Genomic DNA, 20,323 nt, shown 5'->3' with positions numbered 1-20,323 from the left:
TTCAAGATGTTTTATTTTAAACTGTAATTTATTAATTTATTATTCATCATGTTTATTTCTTCAAGGTATTGGTGGATTTCCAAGGTTTAAGAAAATCCTAGATCAAGCAAGGAAACTAACTATATTCATTTATGCCCACCACAAAACCTTAGCTATGATGAGACACTACACCAAGAATAGGGAAATTATCCTATCGGGAGTCATGAGATTCACTTCTGCCTTTCTAACATTACAAAGCTTATCTGAAAAAAAAAGAGCAACTAAAACATATTGTCACTAGCACCGAGTGGGAGGAATGCAAATTTTATGGTACTCCTAAAGGGGGTACCTCATATGGAATGGTGACAAGTCTCCAATTTTGGGTCGGTGTGACACTATGTTTAAAAGTCTTTTCCCCTTTGGTGAAAGTTCTTCAAATGGTTGATGCGGATTGGAAGCCGTCAATGGGTTTTGTTTACGGGGAGATTAAAGCAGCAAAAGAAGAAATTATGAAAGCTTTGGGTGGTCAAGAGAAAACTTACAAGTCTATTATAGATATCATCAACACCAAGATGAAAGGGAGGCTAGATTCAAAATTACATCTAACGGCTTGTCTTTTGAATCCTTATTATGATTATAAGGATTCACAACTCCAACATGATCCCAACATAATGGATGCAGTTCTTGAATTTTTTGATACATTACTTTTTAGAGATTTAGAGATGCAAAGACAAGTTGTGACTATTGACTTGCCAAAGTACTAGGAAAAAGTTGAAAGATTTGGAGTGGAGCGTGCATATAAATCTTGTATGGTGAACGATGCCGACTTTGATCCGAGTAATTGGTTTTTACTTTTATTTATTTATTTTATAAAACAATAAAATTTTATATCATTTAATTTAATAATGTGTTTTTGTTTAAAAATCATAGCAAGATGGTGGGGAATTTTTGGTGGCTCAACTCCTCATTTGAAAAAGATTGCAATGAGGATTCTTTTTTAGCAAGTAGTTCATCGGGTTGTGAAAGGAATTGGAGCAAGTTTGAAGCGGTTAGTTATAAAGTTATTAACTTTAAATATCAAGAATGTTTTTAACCATTTTATGCGTGTACTTTTATAGGTACATACAAAGAAACGAAATAGATTGGAGACAAGTAGATTGAACAATCTTGTTTATGTTCAATTCAATGCTAATTTAATGGAAAAAAACAAAAAGAGAAAAGACAGAACTTTGGAAGTGCTTTTAGCAAATGATTCACACTCTCTCAAGAATGGATTGTTGATTCTAATGAGCGAGATATAGATGAAGCTGACTCCGAATCAATTATGGAATCGATTGATGAAGCTCTCGGGACTAACGATAATCAAGCACCCCATCAAAATTCAACAAATAGAGAACTTTTTGATGAAGATTTTGAGTCAGAGAATGAGGAGCAAGTGTTTGAAGAAGGTGAATATGAATCAAATGGAGTTCAAATATTGGAAGAAGTCGGAGGAGATTAGAAGTAGATGAAAATTTAAATCTATGAAAATATGTTTTTATGGGATTATTAATTTTATTATGTTTTAGACTTGTACTTTGATGGCTTTTTACTTAAATGTTTTACTAGTAGATTATAACTCTCTCTCTCTCTCTCTCTCTCTCTCTCTATATATATATATATATATATATATATATATATATATATATATATATATAATATTAATAACTAAGGGTCTCCGATTAATCCCCGATTAATCGCCACCAACACTAATTAGTCGCTTGGCACCTATCGACAGCCGAGCGTCCGCCAAACGTTTTTTACAACCTTGGATATTAGACAATATATATAACTAAATATGCACATATCACATTAATAAGTCCAAACACTGCTAGGGAACTTCAGCAGTTGAGACATATGATCTCAAGCGTACCCAGGGTAATTCAACCCATACCAAACGCATCTTCAACAAGTCATATGATATCGAGATTTGCTGCCGGATAGCCAATACCGAAATTCCTAAGCGCTTCCAGACTCCTAGCATGAAGACTTACGATGGAACTACGGATCCTGATGAGCATGTAGCACAATACCGAGAAAGGATGGAGATCATTCCTATCCCAGTGCACTTGAAGGAAGCTTGCATATGTAAAGGATTTGGTTCAACCCTCACATGATCAGCTCTGAAATGGCTGCTAAACGTTCTGTCACACCCCCAAACTGGAACGGTGGAAACGTTCGGGGGCGGTGGACATCATGTATAATATCATAACAATGAATAATAGTAATGAAAGCAACAACAAGCATTGCATTAATAATAAAGTATTTAAATTGTATTCGAATTACAACTTAATTGACTCCAAAACTAAACAGTAAAAAAAGACTTGATGCTACTAGGCTCCATCTTCTCGAACACCTTGTGTGTACCTGTCTACTATTTTCCTAAGAATACAGGTAGTTTTGAAAAAGTGTCAATGTTTATGTTGGTGAGTTCATAAGTATTTGTTATGTAAAAGTATGTTATTTTGCTCTTTGTAAACATAAGTGTGTTTATCTAGAAAATCCAATATTTTCTATAAAACTGAATTCTGAGCTGTTTATTTGTAAAGTAATTATGTTTATCCTTGAAAATCCTATATTTTCATTAAACTGAAATATGAGCAGTTTGTTTGTAAAGTAAATACGTTTATCCTGGAAAATCCTATATTTTCCATAAAACTGAAATATAAAGTGTAACCTAAATTGAAAACTGTATACTGAACTGCGAACTGTAAACCAAACTAAAAACTGTAAACCGAACTAAAAACTATAAACCGAACTGAAAACTGAGTTATAGTCTAGTATAATCCAAGATTGAAAAGAACACGTATTATCAATACTTAAAATAGTTATAACTAGTTTTAGTTATAAAAAACCATTTAAAGAGCTTTGTTTTCACGTAAAAATCCATGTATAGTCATTTATCATGTGAGTTTTCATAACAGTGCTATTACTGAATTTCCAGCCTTGACGTTTTTCAGGCGTCGAAAAGGTATGACATTTGTCACCCATAACCTGCCGGTCGTGCTGTAGCTAACAGTCAGGGTGCAAGATCATTAGTCCCGTATAGATCTATACACAAGTATTAGGCTCCCCATTAAGAGTCTCGGGTTATAAAGAGGACTTCCATGGATACCTAGATAGGTGTGACGAAGTAAAGGTCTCACAAATTTCCAACGACTTATATGTTTTTGTAACGAACTGTAAAACCCTTTTTGTTGTAACATACGTATTTTCTTTTCATTGTGTTTGTAAAATACAAAAATAAACTTATTTTTATATAATCGTTTCTTTGTTCCGAAAACGGTAAGACAATGAAAATGTTTATCAACCTATACCTACTATAATTTAAAGTATATGTTTTGACGAAATAAAACCGGTACATTTTAACGTAATTTATATGTAATTATTTGCACTGTTCGGTGTTGACGTTGTTTTGCATATTAGTAATCTTTATGTAAAATGCATAAAAAAAGTAAGAAACATAAATAATAGTTTGTATAATTACACAAGTTTCCTTTTTTTTTTACTTGTTTCCCCCCTTAAAACATAGAAAAATTATCGAAAAGCATAGGGGTATGAACTCACATTGAGTGTTATAATGGTTTTGTTAACGGGCTTGAAATCGAGACTTCGATTATGATAACTGTATGCTAATGTTTAAACACATATTAATGTGTGAATGTTTGATAACAATCGTAAGAGACGATGAAGAATACATGGATTCTAATGGAAGCTTACCCAAAATTTATACTTGTAAGGAAGGAGGAAAATGTCTCCCGGAGTAGTTTACACGTTGTAAATGAAATGACATGTGTTGATACATTGAGAGGTTATCAGGAGTTTTCGCTTATAGGTTTTAAGAATGAGAATTTATCCTAAGTTGTGACTTATATATATGAAGGACGGGATAAGAGGTGGATTTGACGTTTGCATTGGTAAATTTAATTATCATCTAGGGAACTTGAATTAGGATAATATATTAGATATTTAGAAATGTTTTCGGATATATATATATATATATATATATATATATTAATGGGTGATTTTGGATTTAACGCTAAGATAAAAAGGGTTTTCGGCCACACGATGTGTTTACTCCCATAAATGAGTTTACTCCCCAACCATGAAGTGTTCACGGCGAAGAAAATGTGTTTTCACCAGCCGTGAAGTGTTTATGGTAAAAGGAATGGGGTTCACGGTCCTATGTAAACCGTGAACACCGTTTTGATGTCATTTAAGATCTGTAAACCTCTTGAAATTGTTTGTATTAGGCAAAAACTCATTCATGAGGGTTGTTTATGTTTTAAATCCTTAGTCTTTCAACCTTTTTTTATTTATAACACTCTAATTTATCTTAGTTTTTAATCCAAACTTCTTTGTTTTCTTTGTAACTAAGCCTTAAGGTTGTAGATAGTAAAATACGACAAGGGTTGCAATATAATTTCACTTATAGTTTAGAATTTTGTTAACTCAAAACAATGGGTTGTTACATCATCCACTTATAAGAGGGAATTTGTCCCAAAATTTAAACTTTATGTGGAACTTCGTGTTTTAGGGAAAAGGTGTGGGTACTTATGTTTCATTTGATTTCCTTGTTTCGAAGTGAATTTAAGTCCTTGCTTGGCATTCCAGTGGACTTTCACTATTGGTGTGTGGTTTTGTTTTGCTCTCTTGATTTTCCCTGTCTATGTTATCTTATTGGTTCTTCTATGAAGGGCATACTCTTACTTACCTTGACTTCATCGAGTAGAATTACCAGAGCCTTGTTGGATGGATGTTATTTCATATTCGGCATGGAATATGGGGTGTATTTCACCGAATTCCTATGGTAGTTGGGGTTTATAGGTCAATGGGTCGGTCTCTCAATGTCTCTAGTTGCTCATAGATTCGAATGGTCTTCACTGCTACTTCTTTTATGATCTCTGGGTCGGTGAGGGTGTGTTTGGTTACTTGGCCCCTTTTGCATGTCAGGAGTTCCTATCTTTATTGAAACCTATTGGTGATCGGTGTTGGTGTATAATTCTTCATTCGGGATGATATAGGTGTTGGGGGTAGGTATTGTTTGTAAGAGGGCTCAACCAGTGCCAGGTGAGTGCCACAAACGTGAAACATAACTTCTAATGTTTGAAAGTTTCACTCACACTGACTGGTTGTTTAGGGATTCTAAGTTAAATTCAAGAAGAGTTGGGTTTTCAATGACTTCTGTAATGACTGTCAAAAGTGTGAGGCGAATTGATTACCTCTTATTCATAATAATTGTTAGCGATATACTGTGCATTCTCACGGCTTCCTTGTGGTATGTTCTTGGATGGTCTACTGAGGATACTTTAGGAAAGGTTATGGACTGCTGGAACATCCTTGGTGTTTTTCGTTCAAGTTTATGTCTCGGAGTGAGTTAGGAAGTTGTGGTACCCCTCGCATGGGTACTTCTGAGTTTTGAAGAGAGACACGATTCAAAGGTTTGTGTCGGGCTTGTCATTATAGGTTGAAAGAATTTCGTTAGGTGGTCGGTTAAGGTGAAGGGTCCTTTCGTTGTACATGAAATTAGTATGGTGAGGGCCAAGCCAAATCCATGTCGATTGACGGCGTCAGAACTTCTTATTAGAACAGGTGTTAAGTCTATTTGGAAAAAGTGTTTTGTTTAGAGCGACGGTGTATTCTATGTATATGTCTTTTAATGCTTTCTGTTTTACTCTTGTCATTATTATTGTGGATATTTGTACTGCATTTAGCGAGTACTAGTAGTACGGGTGTTCTGATTATTAAAAATGATGATATTTCATAATATAATCCCTACCAGGTACTTCTATAATCGAGTGGTGTATATAAGTCATGTAATTAATATTGGAAAGATAGTCGACTGAGTGACTTTGCCCTAAATCCACAACCAGACAAGGAACAGGAGGTAAGGCAGAATCACACAATCTAAACCTTAAAATCTTAATTATAAATGAAACTAATGTATACACTTAGCCATCATATATCGTTTGCTAGGATCCTTAGTTTTTATGTGATTTGTTCAGATGAGGGAGTAATTCATGATTACGATTTACTTGACACCAGTTCTTAGTGAAAATTTGATATTATTGTTTGGAAATGTACCGGAAATTCCAATAGGGTTCCTTGTTTCTTCTTCATGTCCTGTTGTTAAGCTCCTCCTTATCCTTTGTCATTCCTTTCTGCTGGACAATCCCTGTTGAAATGTCCCGTTTCACCAGATGTATGGCATACTTGATTTACATCGATATTGGTTTTGAAGTGATGTATTGAATCGGAGTCCTACAGAAGTGGGCGGTGTGACCCTTCTTGTTGCACCTAATGCAATGCAACACTCGGAAAATGTCATTATGATAATAGTTACACTTGCTGCAGTTTGGGAGTTTCCAACATAGGGCTTTGTCAGTGCAGGTTCAGTGGGGGTATGGACTGCCACAGTTTGTATCTCGGTAGGTCCTTGAGTCAAACTGCCGCTCGTCTTGTTCCAGGGTCTCCGTTTTATGTTCTTAGGTTTGTGGGTTGGGGTGTTCTTGCAGATAGTCACTCGTGGGCGCCTTTGATTGTTACTACGATTGGGATTGTCGACACCATTTCCTTCTCTGTTTGTGCCGTTAGTGTTGAATTGTGCCATGAAGGTTTTTACGGCGACTGTGACCGCGACTTGAAAAGTGTCTGAGTCTATTTGTAGGATTGGTGTTTCGTGGGTTGGCTGGTTACTTCCATATGAAGGCATGAATTTGTTATAAGGTGTTAAATAAGTTTGTAAGTAACGATGGTCGTTTTTAGTTGTATTTAATCTATTTATAAATAAATATAAATTTCACATTCTTCTATACAGTTCTTTATGTTTTGACCAACATCCCTGTGATGTTTTACGCTAAAGAGTAGAAATAGGTATTTTACAAATGTTTAAGTTTATCAAAATGGAATGTATGTGTCAAAACCTTAAGTTGGCTCGACTTTTATAGGTTTTGAAGTGACGTACTTCATTGGATTTACTGTGACTAGTTGCGGGTGATAATCCTAACACATCATGTGAGTAGTGTAATCACTAACTCATTGGGTTTATTTATTTTAAATATTAGTGTGACGGAAAAGGTGCTTTGTCAACTCTCACTTCTCGTGAGTGGTTTCCTTGGTTCTCTGTTCTGTTGCGATCGCATTAGTGTTAACTATAAAGATTTGTTGTCCTATAGTGGCTATCTCTTTCTCTAGAGGGTGTAGGTGATTCATATTGTTTTTGTGATCTATTTGTAGGCATGGCATCCATATGGTGTTCTTATTCTCCGTATTTACTTTGCTCCGTCATGCTTCGGGTGTTAACACTGAATTCCATTACTTTGTGATGAAGAGGTTGAAGTTGAATGTCCTTGTGAGTCTCCCTTGTCTGTTCCTAATAAGGTAAAGTTTATTAAATGAACTTCTCAGTTCCTTTCTCTTCATATGATTCCTTGCCAGAATCCTCTATATAATCCTCTCATGGTTTTTCTTCGACTTTTGGGTTGATTGTTGCAAAGAGGTTGCGATGTCGGGGGATATCATTATTACGAGAATAGGGGTATCTAAAGAATATTTATGGTGATCCTTACTGGTTTCTCCTATAATATTTTATGTTTTGTTCTAGAGATCCTTTGTATATATGGTTGGTATGTTTTAGACTTGTTGCAACACCACTATCACTCCCAAACACATGTTGGTCGTATCTTAGATAAATATAGTTGATCGGACTATATTTATCCTGTTGGGTAGTAGATTTATTTGTATTGCGTCATTGGGCTCGGTTATTAGTCCAAGTTTTGCACTCCAGTTTGGGCCTGTCCAACCGTGAGCTTGTAGGGTTTACTATATAATAATGTGCTTGCATGCATGTTAGGTTAAGGTTATTGATAGATCGACCGATAGCTTTACAGATTTCTTTATCGTTCTTGTAAACCCTTTTAATCCTCTACAGTTGTAGTTCTTTATCGAGCTCTTCTAAGGATTGTTGATTAATCATTCGACATCTTTGATCCATTATTGTGTTCTTGCTGTTTACTTGTTTATTTCTTTACCTGTTTTATAGATCTAATCGATCTTCAAGTTAGATTATTAACTTATCAATTGGTATCAGAGCAGGAGGCTGTGTAATCGATACACTTCTTTTCTGTGAAAAAGGTTTCGATTAGGGTTATTCCGCAATTACTGATATTTATTGAGCCGTCATCTCATTATTGACGTATCTCGATATTTATTGTTTTGCCCTAATTTGATTTATTACAAGTCTAATCTTTGAACAGGTTATTCGATCATTATGGACGAGTCGCAATCGAATCCCATCAATATTTCGAACAGCATTGGATCAACAACGAAGATTCCCATCCTGTACACCCATGATTATGAAGTCTGGGCGCATCACTTTGAAGATTACGTTATAGGATCTGAGGATAATGGATACCTCATCTGAGAAGCAATCATCTCTGGACCATTTTCTCATTCAGCAACTTCAAGGATTATTAAAACTCAAAAGGAGTATAATGATCTTCTGAAAGATGTTAAAGATATTGCGCAAGATGAAAAAGATAAATTTCAGTGCAATATCAAAGCGTTAAGATTGATCAGATTCGCCCTTCAGTCCGATACTTTCAGGCTGGTGAGTTCATGCACGACGGCAAAAGAGATATGGGACAGGTTACGTGAACTGTACTCGACAGACGAAGATCTTGAACACTCCATTCAAACCTTACTCTTGTCAGAGTTTGGAGAATTCAAACAAGGAGCCGAAGAAACTGTCACCCAAACGTTCGATCGCTTCAATCATCTTCTTAGCAAGATGATCAAACATGACATCGAAAGGAAGCTTATTGAGCAGAAGGTTACATTTTTGAACGGTCTCAGATCCGAGTGGAGAGCAGTTGTATCTACAGTTAAAGCGTACGAGCAATTTAAATCCTACTCCTTGGCGAAACTGGTGGGCATCTTGAAATCTCAGGAGAAGATCGTGTTGCAGGAGAAGAATGTGGTTTCAAGCCTTGGTTCGTTAGCCCTCTTGTCCAAAAGTAAAGCCTTGATGGAGGACGAAGACCTCAACTTGGAGGATTATGACCTCACGTCTGAGGACTATGCTATGATGGTGTCTAACCCCAAGAGATTCATCAAAAGGAGATTCCCCACCAACAAAAACTAAAATTGGCAGGGGAGTTACAGCTCCGAAAAGGCTAAAGATGAACCGAAAGCTGAAGAATCAAAGAAGGAACCGAAGGTTGAGGGTGATTCTGGAGTAATCTGCTACTATTGTGGAGGAAAGAACCACTATGCAAAGGATTGTGTCCTCAAAAAGATGGCAGAAACGGATGAGGAAAAGGATGAAGAAGCTTTGTTACAGAAAAAGCTGGATGAAATTAGGAAGAAGAAATCCACCGCTAACCCTTCTATGAATGCTCTAATTGTGCAGGGTTCGGTTGCTGATGATGAGTTTGGTGGCGTGGAGGTCTGGTCAACCGACTCTGAAGATGATGAAGTGAGGAAGCCTACTCATGGAAAGGCTTATGTGGCGAAAGAGGAGAGCAGTGGAGGAAGATGCTTAATGGTGTCTGACGTATCTCAGATGAGGGGATGCAACACTGATGGTGGGAATGATGAACCGAAGGAGCAACAGGATTTGTGCTTTACAGCTAAACCGCTCAGCGTGCAGTTCAACGAGCTTGATGAACTGATCAAGAAGGTACAATCAGTCTTTGTCTCTTTTAAAGTCCCACAATGCTCTTATGAAAAAGAATTAAAAAATTTTAATTCAATAATATCTCATTTAGATAGTAGTCTAACTCAAACTCGAGTCACCAATTCTAACCTAACTGACCAATTAAGCAGGGTGTCTTCGAAGAGTGAGGAACGGCGCATGTGGATCGAACTGAAGGAGTCGGAATTAATCAAAATAAAAGACGAAAACATTTATTTGCAAAAAGACAATTTAAAGCTTTTGAAACAGCGAAATGTTTTTTGTTTGATTGCCAAACGTCTTTACACTAATATTACTCAGCTTCATTTGGATTGTGAAATAGGACAAAAGATGCATCCTATGATTTTACCCTTCCTTGAGTTTAAGGAGGATGAAATTGATGCTGAAGCGTATAATTGTGAGAGTGTTATTTCATCTGAGGACGTTAATCCGACGTACATGTATGGACTGGACAAAATTGAATCTTTTATTAAGTCCAAGGACCATAAGGACATGCTTAAAAACCTTTTGGACGAAAATGATAAACTGAAACTAAGAACCGAAACCATACAAAAATTTGACTCTTTAAACGCCAACTTGAGCTCAGAAAATAAAATTGATGTTGAAAATGCATCTGAGCTTAATGAAGACGACAATATGAGTGAAATTTCTGTAGAGGACACGGTTGACTGTTCAGAATTTGTAAAAAGCGAACCTGAAAACCACAAGAATCTAATTTCAGAAAATTCAGTGGAGTTCACTCGTTTGTCCCAACAAAAGTCCCCGATTCTTGCAGAGAAGGTCGTAGTATATCAAAAGGTTAGAACCACTCCAAATCAGGTATACAAGGTCACAGGCGTAACCGAACATCAGACTGCTGAACTCACAGCTATTGTAAACGAAGACAATGCTGATGGTTGTGACGAATTCTTCTGGTCAGCTCCCATTGACAATGCTGATGAAACTGTAGGTTTGTCTGAAAGAACTTCATGGAAAAGCAAAGGCAGATATGTTCCAGAACCTTTGAATAAACCTGATAACTTCGATGTGCCAAGTACTAGTGGTACGAAAGATATTCCTCAGGAAAAAGAAATTCCTGCAAAAGAAGTCAAATCCCCAAGTGAAACATCATCAGTTCGGAGTGAACCAGCCAAAGAAAAACCGAAACCGAAAGCTAACATCCATCATCAACCGAAGCAGATGAGAAATCAAAAACGTCAAAGGAATCAGAGATACAGGAAGAATCTCTCTGAAAGAAAACAGTTTTGGCAATCTCAGGATGCCTATTTCTCGCATCAAGACAAGAACTTAAAGTCAGAGAAGAGTCCTGTTGAATCTCAAAAGAGCAACAACAACCGAAAGTAGAGGTTCGGTTCGGAGAAAAATATCAACCGAAAGCAAAGGTTCGGTTCAGAAAATGATTCCAACCGAAAGCAGAAGTTCGGTTCAGAGAACTACATCAACCGAAAGCAAAGGTTCGGTTCTGAAATCAAAAGAGATCAAAACTCTAGTGTTAGTCCCACTAATGATCAAAAGCAAAAGGGTCACCTAGAGTCTCCAGTCAAGAAGTCATCTCAATCTAAGCTCTCTCATTCTAACTACTCTAATTCTTCAAACTCTTCTAATTCATCTCCACCTCGTTCTAAATCCCATTCTGTTTCCTCTCAAAATTCTCAATCATCAGCTGAACAAAAAGGAAAACAGAAAGTTTCATCAGTTAAGCCTGAATCTGAACCAAAAGCATCGAATCCCAATAAAATTAAAGTTTTTACCATCAAAAGGAAAGATGAAACAACTCTAATAAAAAGAACATATTTAGTTGACATCTCTCTTACTATTCCTATTCCTATGAAAGGCTCACAAGGACGCAAAAAACTTTGGGTTCCTAAATGTGCTTAATTTTTGCAGGTTATCAGTGACGAGCAGTTTGACGAAGAATGGTACATTGATAGTGGCTGCTCGCGTCACATGATAGGAAGAAAGGAAGAGCTAAGGGAATACAGGTCTCTTTCAAATGGTGGAAACGTCAAGTTCGGGAACAACTCCTTCGGCACCATAAAAGGCTATGAATGATTACAAACGGTGATTTCACGATAAGGAAGGTTGCATACGTGGAAGGGCTACAACACAACCTCATTAGTGTATCTCAGCTTGTTGGAGGTACCGGTCTCAAAGTCTCATTCGACGATGAGGGTTCTGAAATAATTGAGAAGAAGACGAAAAGAGTTATTCTCAAATCGGAGCGTAAAGGTGAAATGTTTCCTCTAAACCTCAAACCCATCAAAGGAAACCCAGCTATCTGCTTGTTATCAAAAGCGCAATCTGACGAAAGCTGGCTGTGGCACCGAAGGCTCTCTCATCTTAACTTTAAGGACATCAACAAACTTGTCACTGGAGGTCATGTTCGAGGTCTTCCCCTACTCAAGTTCAATAGAGACCATCTGTGTGTTGCATGTGAAATGGGGAAGCAGAGTCGTCAAAGTCATCCATCTATAATAAACACTAAAGTCGTTGAACCACTAGAATTACTTCATGTTGATTTGTGTGGTCCATCATCTATCGAAAGCATCGGTGGTAGCAAGTATATTCTTGTTATTGTTGATGACTTTTCGCGTTTTACATGGGTGTTCTTTCTGAAGCTTAAATCCGAAGCGACTCACAAGCTTAAAGTGTTCATCAAGCAGATTGAAGTACAGCTGAAGAAGGTCGTTCGCAACATCAGGAGCGACAATGGTCTGGAGTTCAAAAATAGAGAATTCGAAGAATTCCTGGCAGAAAAGGGCATTAGTCACAACTTTTTAGCTCCCTACACACCTCAACAAAACGGGATTGTCGAAAGATGAAACCGATCTTTGTGTGAAGCAGCCCGAACCATGTTAAGTTTCGCTTCCTTGCCTCTTTATTTTTGGGCTGATGTTATTTCTGCTGCTTGTTTTACACAGAACAGGTCATATCTCAACAAGCGATTCACGCTCACTCCTTATGAGATTATCAACAACAGGAAGCCAAATGTGAAGTTCTTCCATGTGTTCGATACAAGGTGTTTCATTTTTAATTCCAAAGAACACCGAAACAAGTTTGATGTCAAAGCCGACGAAGGAATATTTCTGGGCTATTCTCTCACTTCTAAAGCGTACAGGGTATTAAACAAGCATTCAAGGAGAATAGAAGAAACTTACTACGTGACTTTTGATGATAGCTTTATCAAAAAGCTAAAGGCCAACGAAGACATAGCTGGGGAAATCTTTCCTCATACTGGCCAAGTCACAGCCTCGATTGCTAATCTATACGAGAAGTTCATGGAGCTATTTGATGAACCAGAGAAGGCCACTCTCTCAGAAGCAGGCGCAGCAGACAACAAGGTCGATCATATGAAGCAAATTGTCGAAGATGCTGCAAGAAGAATGAACGAAGGAGGATCGAGTTCTGACGCTTCTCCATCACCCAATGCTTCAGTCGAGGGGGAGAATCTAACATCATCATCCCAGCCAAGCTCACAAGTTGAGGGGGAGCCAAGCACTTTGCCAACCGAAAGTACCACACCAACCGAAAGTGCCTCACCATCCGAAGGTGCATCAACGCCCGAAAGCTTAGCACCACAAGAAACCCCTGAAGCTCAAGATTCTCAAGACATTCCTGTAAGTTCATCTATCGAGGGGGAGCATGCTGATATGTCTTACGACTATGAAAGCCAGTCCGAATCAGAAGAAATGATAAACGCTGAATTAGATCCAACCTTTGATCCAAACTACCCTCCTTTCACCAAATGGACCAGGGATCATCCTATCTCTCAAGTTGTTGGTGATGTATCTGAAAAGGTTCTGACTCGATCACAACTCAAGGCAAAACAGACTTCCTTGTTTTCAAAAGTCGAATTCTGCATGTTTAACTCATTTGTATCAAAAGTTGAACCAAAGACAATTAATACAGCTCTTGATCACTCCGATTGTGTTCAAGCCATGCAAGATGAACTGAACGAATTCGAGAGGAACAAAGTCTGGCGTCTTATTCCCACTCCTCCAGATGCCTCGGTTGTTGGTCTTAAATGGGTTTTTAGGAACAAAATGGACAAAGAAGGAAACGTAATTCGAAACAAAGCTCGTCTGGTCGTAAAAGGATACTGTCAGGAGGAAGGGATTGACTATGAAGAGACTTTCGCTCCTGTAGCTAGGCTTGAATCAGTAAGAATATTTCTAGCCTATGCTGCCCACAAAAACTTTGAGGTTTACCAAATGGACGTCAAGTGTGCATTCCTCAATGGTGAACTCGAAGAAACTGTGTATGTGGAGCAACCTCCTGGCTTCGTAAATGAAAGGTATCCTAATCATTGTTATATTTTGGATAAAGCCGTGTATGGACTAAAACAAGCTCCAAGAGCCTGGTATGAAACGCTGACTAAATTCTTAAAGATGTCCAAATTCAAACAAGGTTCGGTTGACCCAACCTTCTTTCGCAAGAAGGAAGGTAACCACCTTATGATCGTTCAAATTTATGTCGATGATATCATCTTTGGCTCAACGAATCCTAGCCTAACAGCTGAATTCAGAAAGCTGATGGAGACTAAATTTGAAATGAGCTCAATGGGTCCTATTAACTTTTCCTTGGTTTAAATATTAGACAGGGACCCGAAGGCATCTTTATCAATCAGGAAGCTTATACGAAGACTCTCCTTGCAAAATTTGGCATGATGGGAGATTCCAAAGTTAAAGTTCCAATGGCGTTCGGCACCAAGCTCACCCCATCCCTGGACAAACCGGCTGTTGATATTACGCTTTATCGTCAGATGATAGGCTCACCAATGTATCTCACTGCTAGCAGGCCTGACATAATGTTTTCTATTTGTTACTGTGCTAGATTTCAGGCAAACCCACGCGAACCCCACATGCTTGCAGTGAAGAACATTCTACGATATCTCAAGCGAACTACCTCCTTAGGTCTATGGTATCCATCCAATTCAGGCTTCTTCGTTCAGGCCTACTCAGATGCAGACCTTGGAGGATGTGGATTAGACAGGAAAAGCACCACTGGAGGCTGCCAATTCCTTGACAGGAAGTTGGTTAGCTGGCAATCGAAAAAACAAACGTGTGTGTCTTTGTCCACAGCTGAAGCAGAATACATTGCAGCTGCATCCTGTACCTCTCAAGTGATTTGGATCCAGAGTCAACTCAGAGACTATGGACTCAATATGAAAAAGATCCCACTATATTGCGACTCTGAAAGTGCAATTAGGATCTATCATAACCCAGTGCAACACTCAAAGACCAAACACATAGCACTGAGGTATCACTTCATCAAAGATCATGTGGAAGATGGAAATGTTGAAGTCCACTTTGTTAGAACCACTGATCAACTGGCTGATGTCTTTACCAAAGCTCTTCCTGAAGCCTCATTCAACAAAATTCTACAAGGGCTAGGTATGATGGAATCAGAATCAGTACCTCAAACTACCTCTCGATCTCAAACGTAAGAAGCGAAATAAACCGAACGTTCAGGTTCGGTTGAATCATCTGCACTCGCTCATCATTTCAAAGGTAGTTTTCTTGGTTGTAAATTTCATGTACAAAGTTGTTTATCTTATTGTCAAAAGTATTTCCTTTTTGAAAGTCTAAATTCCTTGGTTTTCCAAAATTTTCCAAAACCGAAACCTACCGAAGGTTCGGGTTCGGTTTTTCAAAATTTTTCAAAACCAAAACCAACCGAAGGTCCGGGTTCGGTTTTTCAAAATTTTTCAAAACCGAAACCAACCGAACACTCGGGTTCGGTTTTTCAAAATTTTTCAAAACCGAAACCAACCGAACGCTCGGGTTCGGTTTTTCAAAATTTTTCAAAACCGAAACCAACCGAACGCTCGGGTTCGGTTTTTCAAAATTTTTCAAAACCGAAACCAACCGAACGCTCGGGTTCGGTTTTTCAAAATTTTTCAAAACCGAAACCAACCGAACGCTCGGGTTCGGTTTTTCAAAATTTTTCTCAACCGTAAACAACCGAGCGCTCGTATTCGGTTCCAAAGTTTTTTTGTTTTTCTTTTCTTTTCCAAAGTTTTTTTATTTTCTTTCTTAGTCTTATTTTTCTTATTTTTTTTATATATCAAAACTCCAAAAATATTTTGTTCTTCATTTGCTTTTTGTCTTTCATTTTTTTATATGTGTGTTCATTCGATTATGGGGAAATTTTTAATGGATTCGTTAAGTGTCCCTAGAAGCATGCTGCTGTATGTGCCCAAAGCCTCATCAGATTCTGAATAACAGCCTTAATGACTTGGTATACACAAACCTTGTCTTCCCAATTAGGCTATCACATTTATTCTAATCAAGAGCTACCGAACTCTCTTCTCACATGAGATAAGAGTTTACTGCTTGGTCCTACTTTTATAGCAGCGGTACTTTTCTTTCTTACACCATCTTCATTACTTTTCTCCATTCAATTCGTTTCATCGATGTAACCCTTGAGACTCTCAAAAATTACCACTGAGGTTTATGGTTACTCAAAAACTGTGTTTATGATCTTAGTTTCGTGCCACTACGAGCTGAGTGAAACCCAAAATTCAATACCAAATCTGAATTGACGGTGAACAATTAATTTGCTCAAGTTTTCACTACAGTATTAACGGACGTATCTTCATGAAATCTCAAGTTTTTTTCTTTTTGTGTGATTCCTATGAGATTGTTAAACACCATAACATTTCTTCCCTTGGGATCCAGTTTTAATTTTTTTTTGAGATTTTATATTTTCCAAGCCACTTTAAAATTATCTCAAGCCTACTTGTTCAACAGACTACACTGGTCTCACAAGTACTTTGTTCACTTTCTATCTTATTTCGAGATTAGGATTGTTGAATCAAAGCTAAAGCCACCTTAAGGAGCCTAATTAAAAGAAGCCTTTCAACACTTCTCCATAAGTGTTTGATCGTTATTCAACGGGAAACCACATTAACACTTTAAGGTCTCTCTTGACTTTGAAGGAAGAGATTCGTGCCCGGGATCACTTGTTTCGTGTCATTATTGACATCACATTTATTCCTAAAAAGATTTGCTTTATTTCTTTTCTTTTTACACCCTTAGCACGAAAATCTTTGATTTTCCAAACTTCTAGTTCTAATAATTACAGGCTTTTTCATTGGATCGGAGAGTAATTATAAAGACGTGGTCAAAATAAATCCACGTGGGCGTATCATTCAAAAGATGCCGTTACAATGATAAGATGAAGAGTTGCTGACTCAGGCGGGAGTCTTATGGATTGAATTTCAACCGGCGGTAAAAAGGGAACGCATGCGAATTTGAAACGTCCATTCTTTAACTGACATTGTGGACGCGTGTGCGAATTTGAAGTGGTTCCTCTCTGGCACAGCAAGGCGCGTGTGAATTTGAAACGGTTTCTTTAGAAATGGCGCTTGTTGAGCGGCGCATTCCAAGGAATCTGACATTCTCTCTCATGCGTGATCATCGCTTACCTTAACTGTCACGCATCAGTCAAATTCCGGGGAAAACCTTTCGTATTTCGATAGAAGATTTGAACAGATTTTTCTCTCTCCTGCAAACCACTCTAAAAGGCTACCTCCTCTCCCATTTACCTCTTTACTGCGTCCAAATATCCAAGAGAGCAAAAATTCCCTAAAACCCTTACTTTTCATCATCTTCTTCCCAACTTCAACAATGGCAGAATCATCGTCCGTTCACGCTACTTCTCACATCCTTCCTATTCGCCCTCAACAGTGTTTGGTGATCGATTTAACCCCTCAGGCGTATGACTCCTACATGTTCCCAATCATCGAGTGCCTGAAGTATTCCCCAATAGCACCTGCACTTTCACAGGTGGAATCAGTGCCCATGGAGCTTTTATCGCAGATCTATGCGACTGCACATTATGACAAAGCAGTCGATAGAATCTTCTTCGAGGTTTCTGATCACAAAGCCTCGATTTCCAAGCAACGATTTGGCTTACTGCTAGGGTTTGCAGCTGATCCTTCAAGGGTTAATCCGGAGACCATTCCGTTGGGTCATCTCTATAATATGTTCTATAATATGGGGTACACGGAGGTGCTCACCTCCGTCGCAAAGTTTAAAAAGTCATGTTTGTCGCCACAGTGGAACGGCATGTTCACTGTCCTGTTCAAGGGTCTTTCAGAACGGAGCTCCGGTTCAGACGGCTCCAGTCGACTCTTCCTCTCCATCATGTACGGCGTTTACAACGGCGTCAATGTCGACTATGGGTTGGTTCTCTGGCAACAACTCATCCAGAGTTTATCCTCCTCTTCACGACATTCTGAGGTGTCGTATGCCCGGTTTTGGACAATCATTACTAAGTGGGCGATGGATAAGCACGATGTTACTGGTGCATCGATGTCTTCGATTGGTACGTTCCATACCACGAAGATCATCATCTCAGATGCATCGAAGTTCCCTTTCATTGGTTCCATCCCGAAGACCATGTACGGTGATGTTCCAAGTGACAGCAGGATCATCCGGACCTACAAGGAGTTCAAAAGGTCTGGTCCGAGGGATCTCACGCAGGAGATGCTCAAGTCAATTCACAATGCTGACAAGCCTGTTCATAGAGGCAAAAAGGCAGAAAAAGGGAAGCAAGTGGCGAAAGGGGCTAAAGGCCCTTCTCCCAAAAAGAGGAAGGCTCCTAAAGCTGCTCAGTCCCCGCAGCAGAAGAGGCGAAAGACTAAACCAAAGCGAAAGCTCATTATCGCTTCCTCTTCCGAGGAGTCGGAGGGTGAGAGTTCGGATTCGGACGGCTCTCAAAGAGGCAACACCCCTCCAAGAGGCAACACCCCACCCAGATCACCTACCCCTGACATGGAAATCCATAACTCACCAATTCCCTCTCCCACTCAAACAATTCCCACTTCCATTCCCACCATAACCCCCACTACCAACATTCCTAAAACCTCTATTCCTATACCACCACCCATTTTCACTGATACAACCACAACAGCCACTGCGAAGGTTACAACCAACGTATCTGATATGGGGGTTCATACCGATGCAACCGAACCACCACCAGTAATCGAACCCATACACACAACCGAAACCCAACAACCACCCGAACCTACTCCCACTCAAACACCAACCGAACCTACCCCTCCTCACACTCAACCTGAACTCACTCACACCACAACACCACCAGCTTCACCACCACCACCATCTCCAGGTCATGCCTCTGACGGAGATAACCCTTTCCTTGGCGGGGAGAACATGCAATTTGATTCGGTCTATTTCAGTCTGTTTCAGGTGCAAAGCGACGATGATGAGGATGCTCCAGTAACAAAGAAGCACCTTAAGGAGTTGCATGAGAAGGTCGATTTGCTCATTGCTTCCTCCTCCAATTCTCAGTCATCTCTCTCTGAAGCTGCTCTTCAGAAGATTGTTGATGCCTTCTCCAGGGCTCAGCACGATTCAGTTGCTTCTGCCACTGCTGCCATAGATGCCTCGACGAAAGCTTGTGAGGTTGCGACCGAAAAAGTCGATAAACTATTCTCAGACGCCTCTACCCTGTTAAAGTCCTTACAGGAGAGTGTCGATGCTACAAAGACAACGTTGGAACCAATTGTTCAACAGTTGGCCACGTTCGTCTCCACGGAGTTAAAGTCGTTTGCCACCCTTCACCAATCAATCAATGACGATAACTCGGCCCTTCGTGCCTCCATCGACGAGCGCCTCTCTAAACTCCAAGAGGATTTGGCTGTAGAAAACTCGTTGATGGACGTTCTTGCAAGCAAAACCACCGCCCTCAAGGTCAAGAGTGCTCAGCTTTCCAACTCTCAGCAACAACTTGATGCTCTTCGATCCGAACGGGAGGTCATCAAGACGTGTGTTTCGGATGTACACTCAGCCATATCCAACATCCTGGAAGCGCACGATCCGATCCTGAACCATTCGCTGAGGCGCACCCTTGCTGAAAAACTCGCTCCTGCCCTAGACCTGCTCAGTAAAATAGAAGGGCTACCTAGTTTCGTGTCCACTCCGAAACAAGGGGGAGAAATGGAGTCCGGATCGAAACCACCTCCTTCCTCAAAAGCTGCTCACACAACCGAACCTCCTCCTACAGGTCAAACCTCTGGTTCGGGTGTGAAGGATAAAGGAAAGAAGATAGCTGAGGAAGAAGAGGAAGATGATCAAGAAACCATTGCCGACTTGCTTAAACGCAAAAGTCGTCGCAATGTTGATGATGATAATATTCGTGTGGCGCGAGAAGCTGAAGAAGCTGAACGCAGACAAAAAGAAGCCCACGATCTCCTCGAGAGCAGGAAGACTCTTTTCCCTGCTTGGACTCGAGAGAGAATGATTAAGGAGGCTATCGATACTCCGAGCATCCTATGGCTCGAACCGGTGATCTCCTTCGACTGCTACAACTCTGTCGACTCGTAGTTCGACATGCCCTTAACCCGAAAGGCGTTTATCTTCCACACCTTCGCCTGCGTTGCTGAAGTTCCTCATCCTCATCTGGAGGCTGATCGGGAACTGATCGAGTTCTATCTGAAGGCTGCTCAACCACAGTATCAAACCTGGAGCGCTCAGAAGATAGTCAACATTCGGGTTCTGAAGCCTTATTCTGAAGGGAGATTCATCAATGTTCGGTTCAGAGTGATCAGAGGGTCTGCAAAAACCGAACATCTCATATCTTTAG

General features: G+C 39.5%; 1 protein-coding gene across 1 annotated transcript; it reads left to right on the top strand.

Moving 5' to 3' along the window:
• Positions 1-338: 338 nt before the first annotated feature.
• On the top strand, positions 339-1,280 carry LOC145089271 (uncharacterized). Its single transcript, XM_079027728.1, has 3 exons — positions 339-736; positions 910-1,027; positions 1,098-1,280. Exons 1-3 carry the CDS (start codon positions 339-341, stop codon positions 1,278-1,280), a joined length of 699 nt encoding a protein of 232 aa, XP_078883854.1.
• The last annotated feature ends 19,043 nt before the right edge of the window (positions 1,281-20,323 follow it).

The sequence above is a fragment of the Lactuca serriola genome, chromosome 2 (assembly GCF_051521515.1).
Source record: "Lactuca serriola cultivar US96UC23 chromosome 2, Lser_US96UC23_V15, whole genome shotgun sequence".
In the NCBI taxonomy this organism is placed as follows: Eukaryota; Viridiplantae; Streptophyta; class Magnoliopsida; order Asterales; family Asteraceae; genus Lactuca; species Lactuca serriola.
This window is presented reverse-complemented; position numbering and strand designations above follow the sequence as displayed.

Excerpts from the sequence above, each read along its gene's own strand:
- LOC145089271 (XM_079027728.1), top strand. The coding sequence starts at position 339 with ATGGTGACAAGTCTCCAATTTTGGGTCGGTGTGACACTATGTTTAAAA. Across the intron at positions 737-909 it reads GTGACTATTGACTTGCCAAA|CAAGATGGTGGGGAATTTTT; the intron begins GTACTAGGAAAA and ends TAAAAATCATAG. Across the intron at positions 1,028-1,097 it reads ATTGGAGCAAGTTTGAAGCG|GTACATACAAAGAAACGAAA; the intron begins GTTAGTTATAAA and ends GTACTTTTATAG.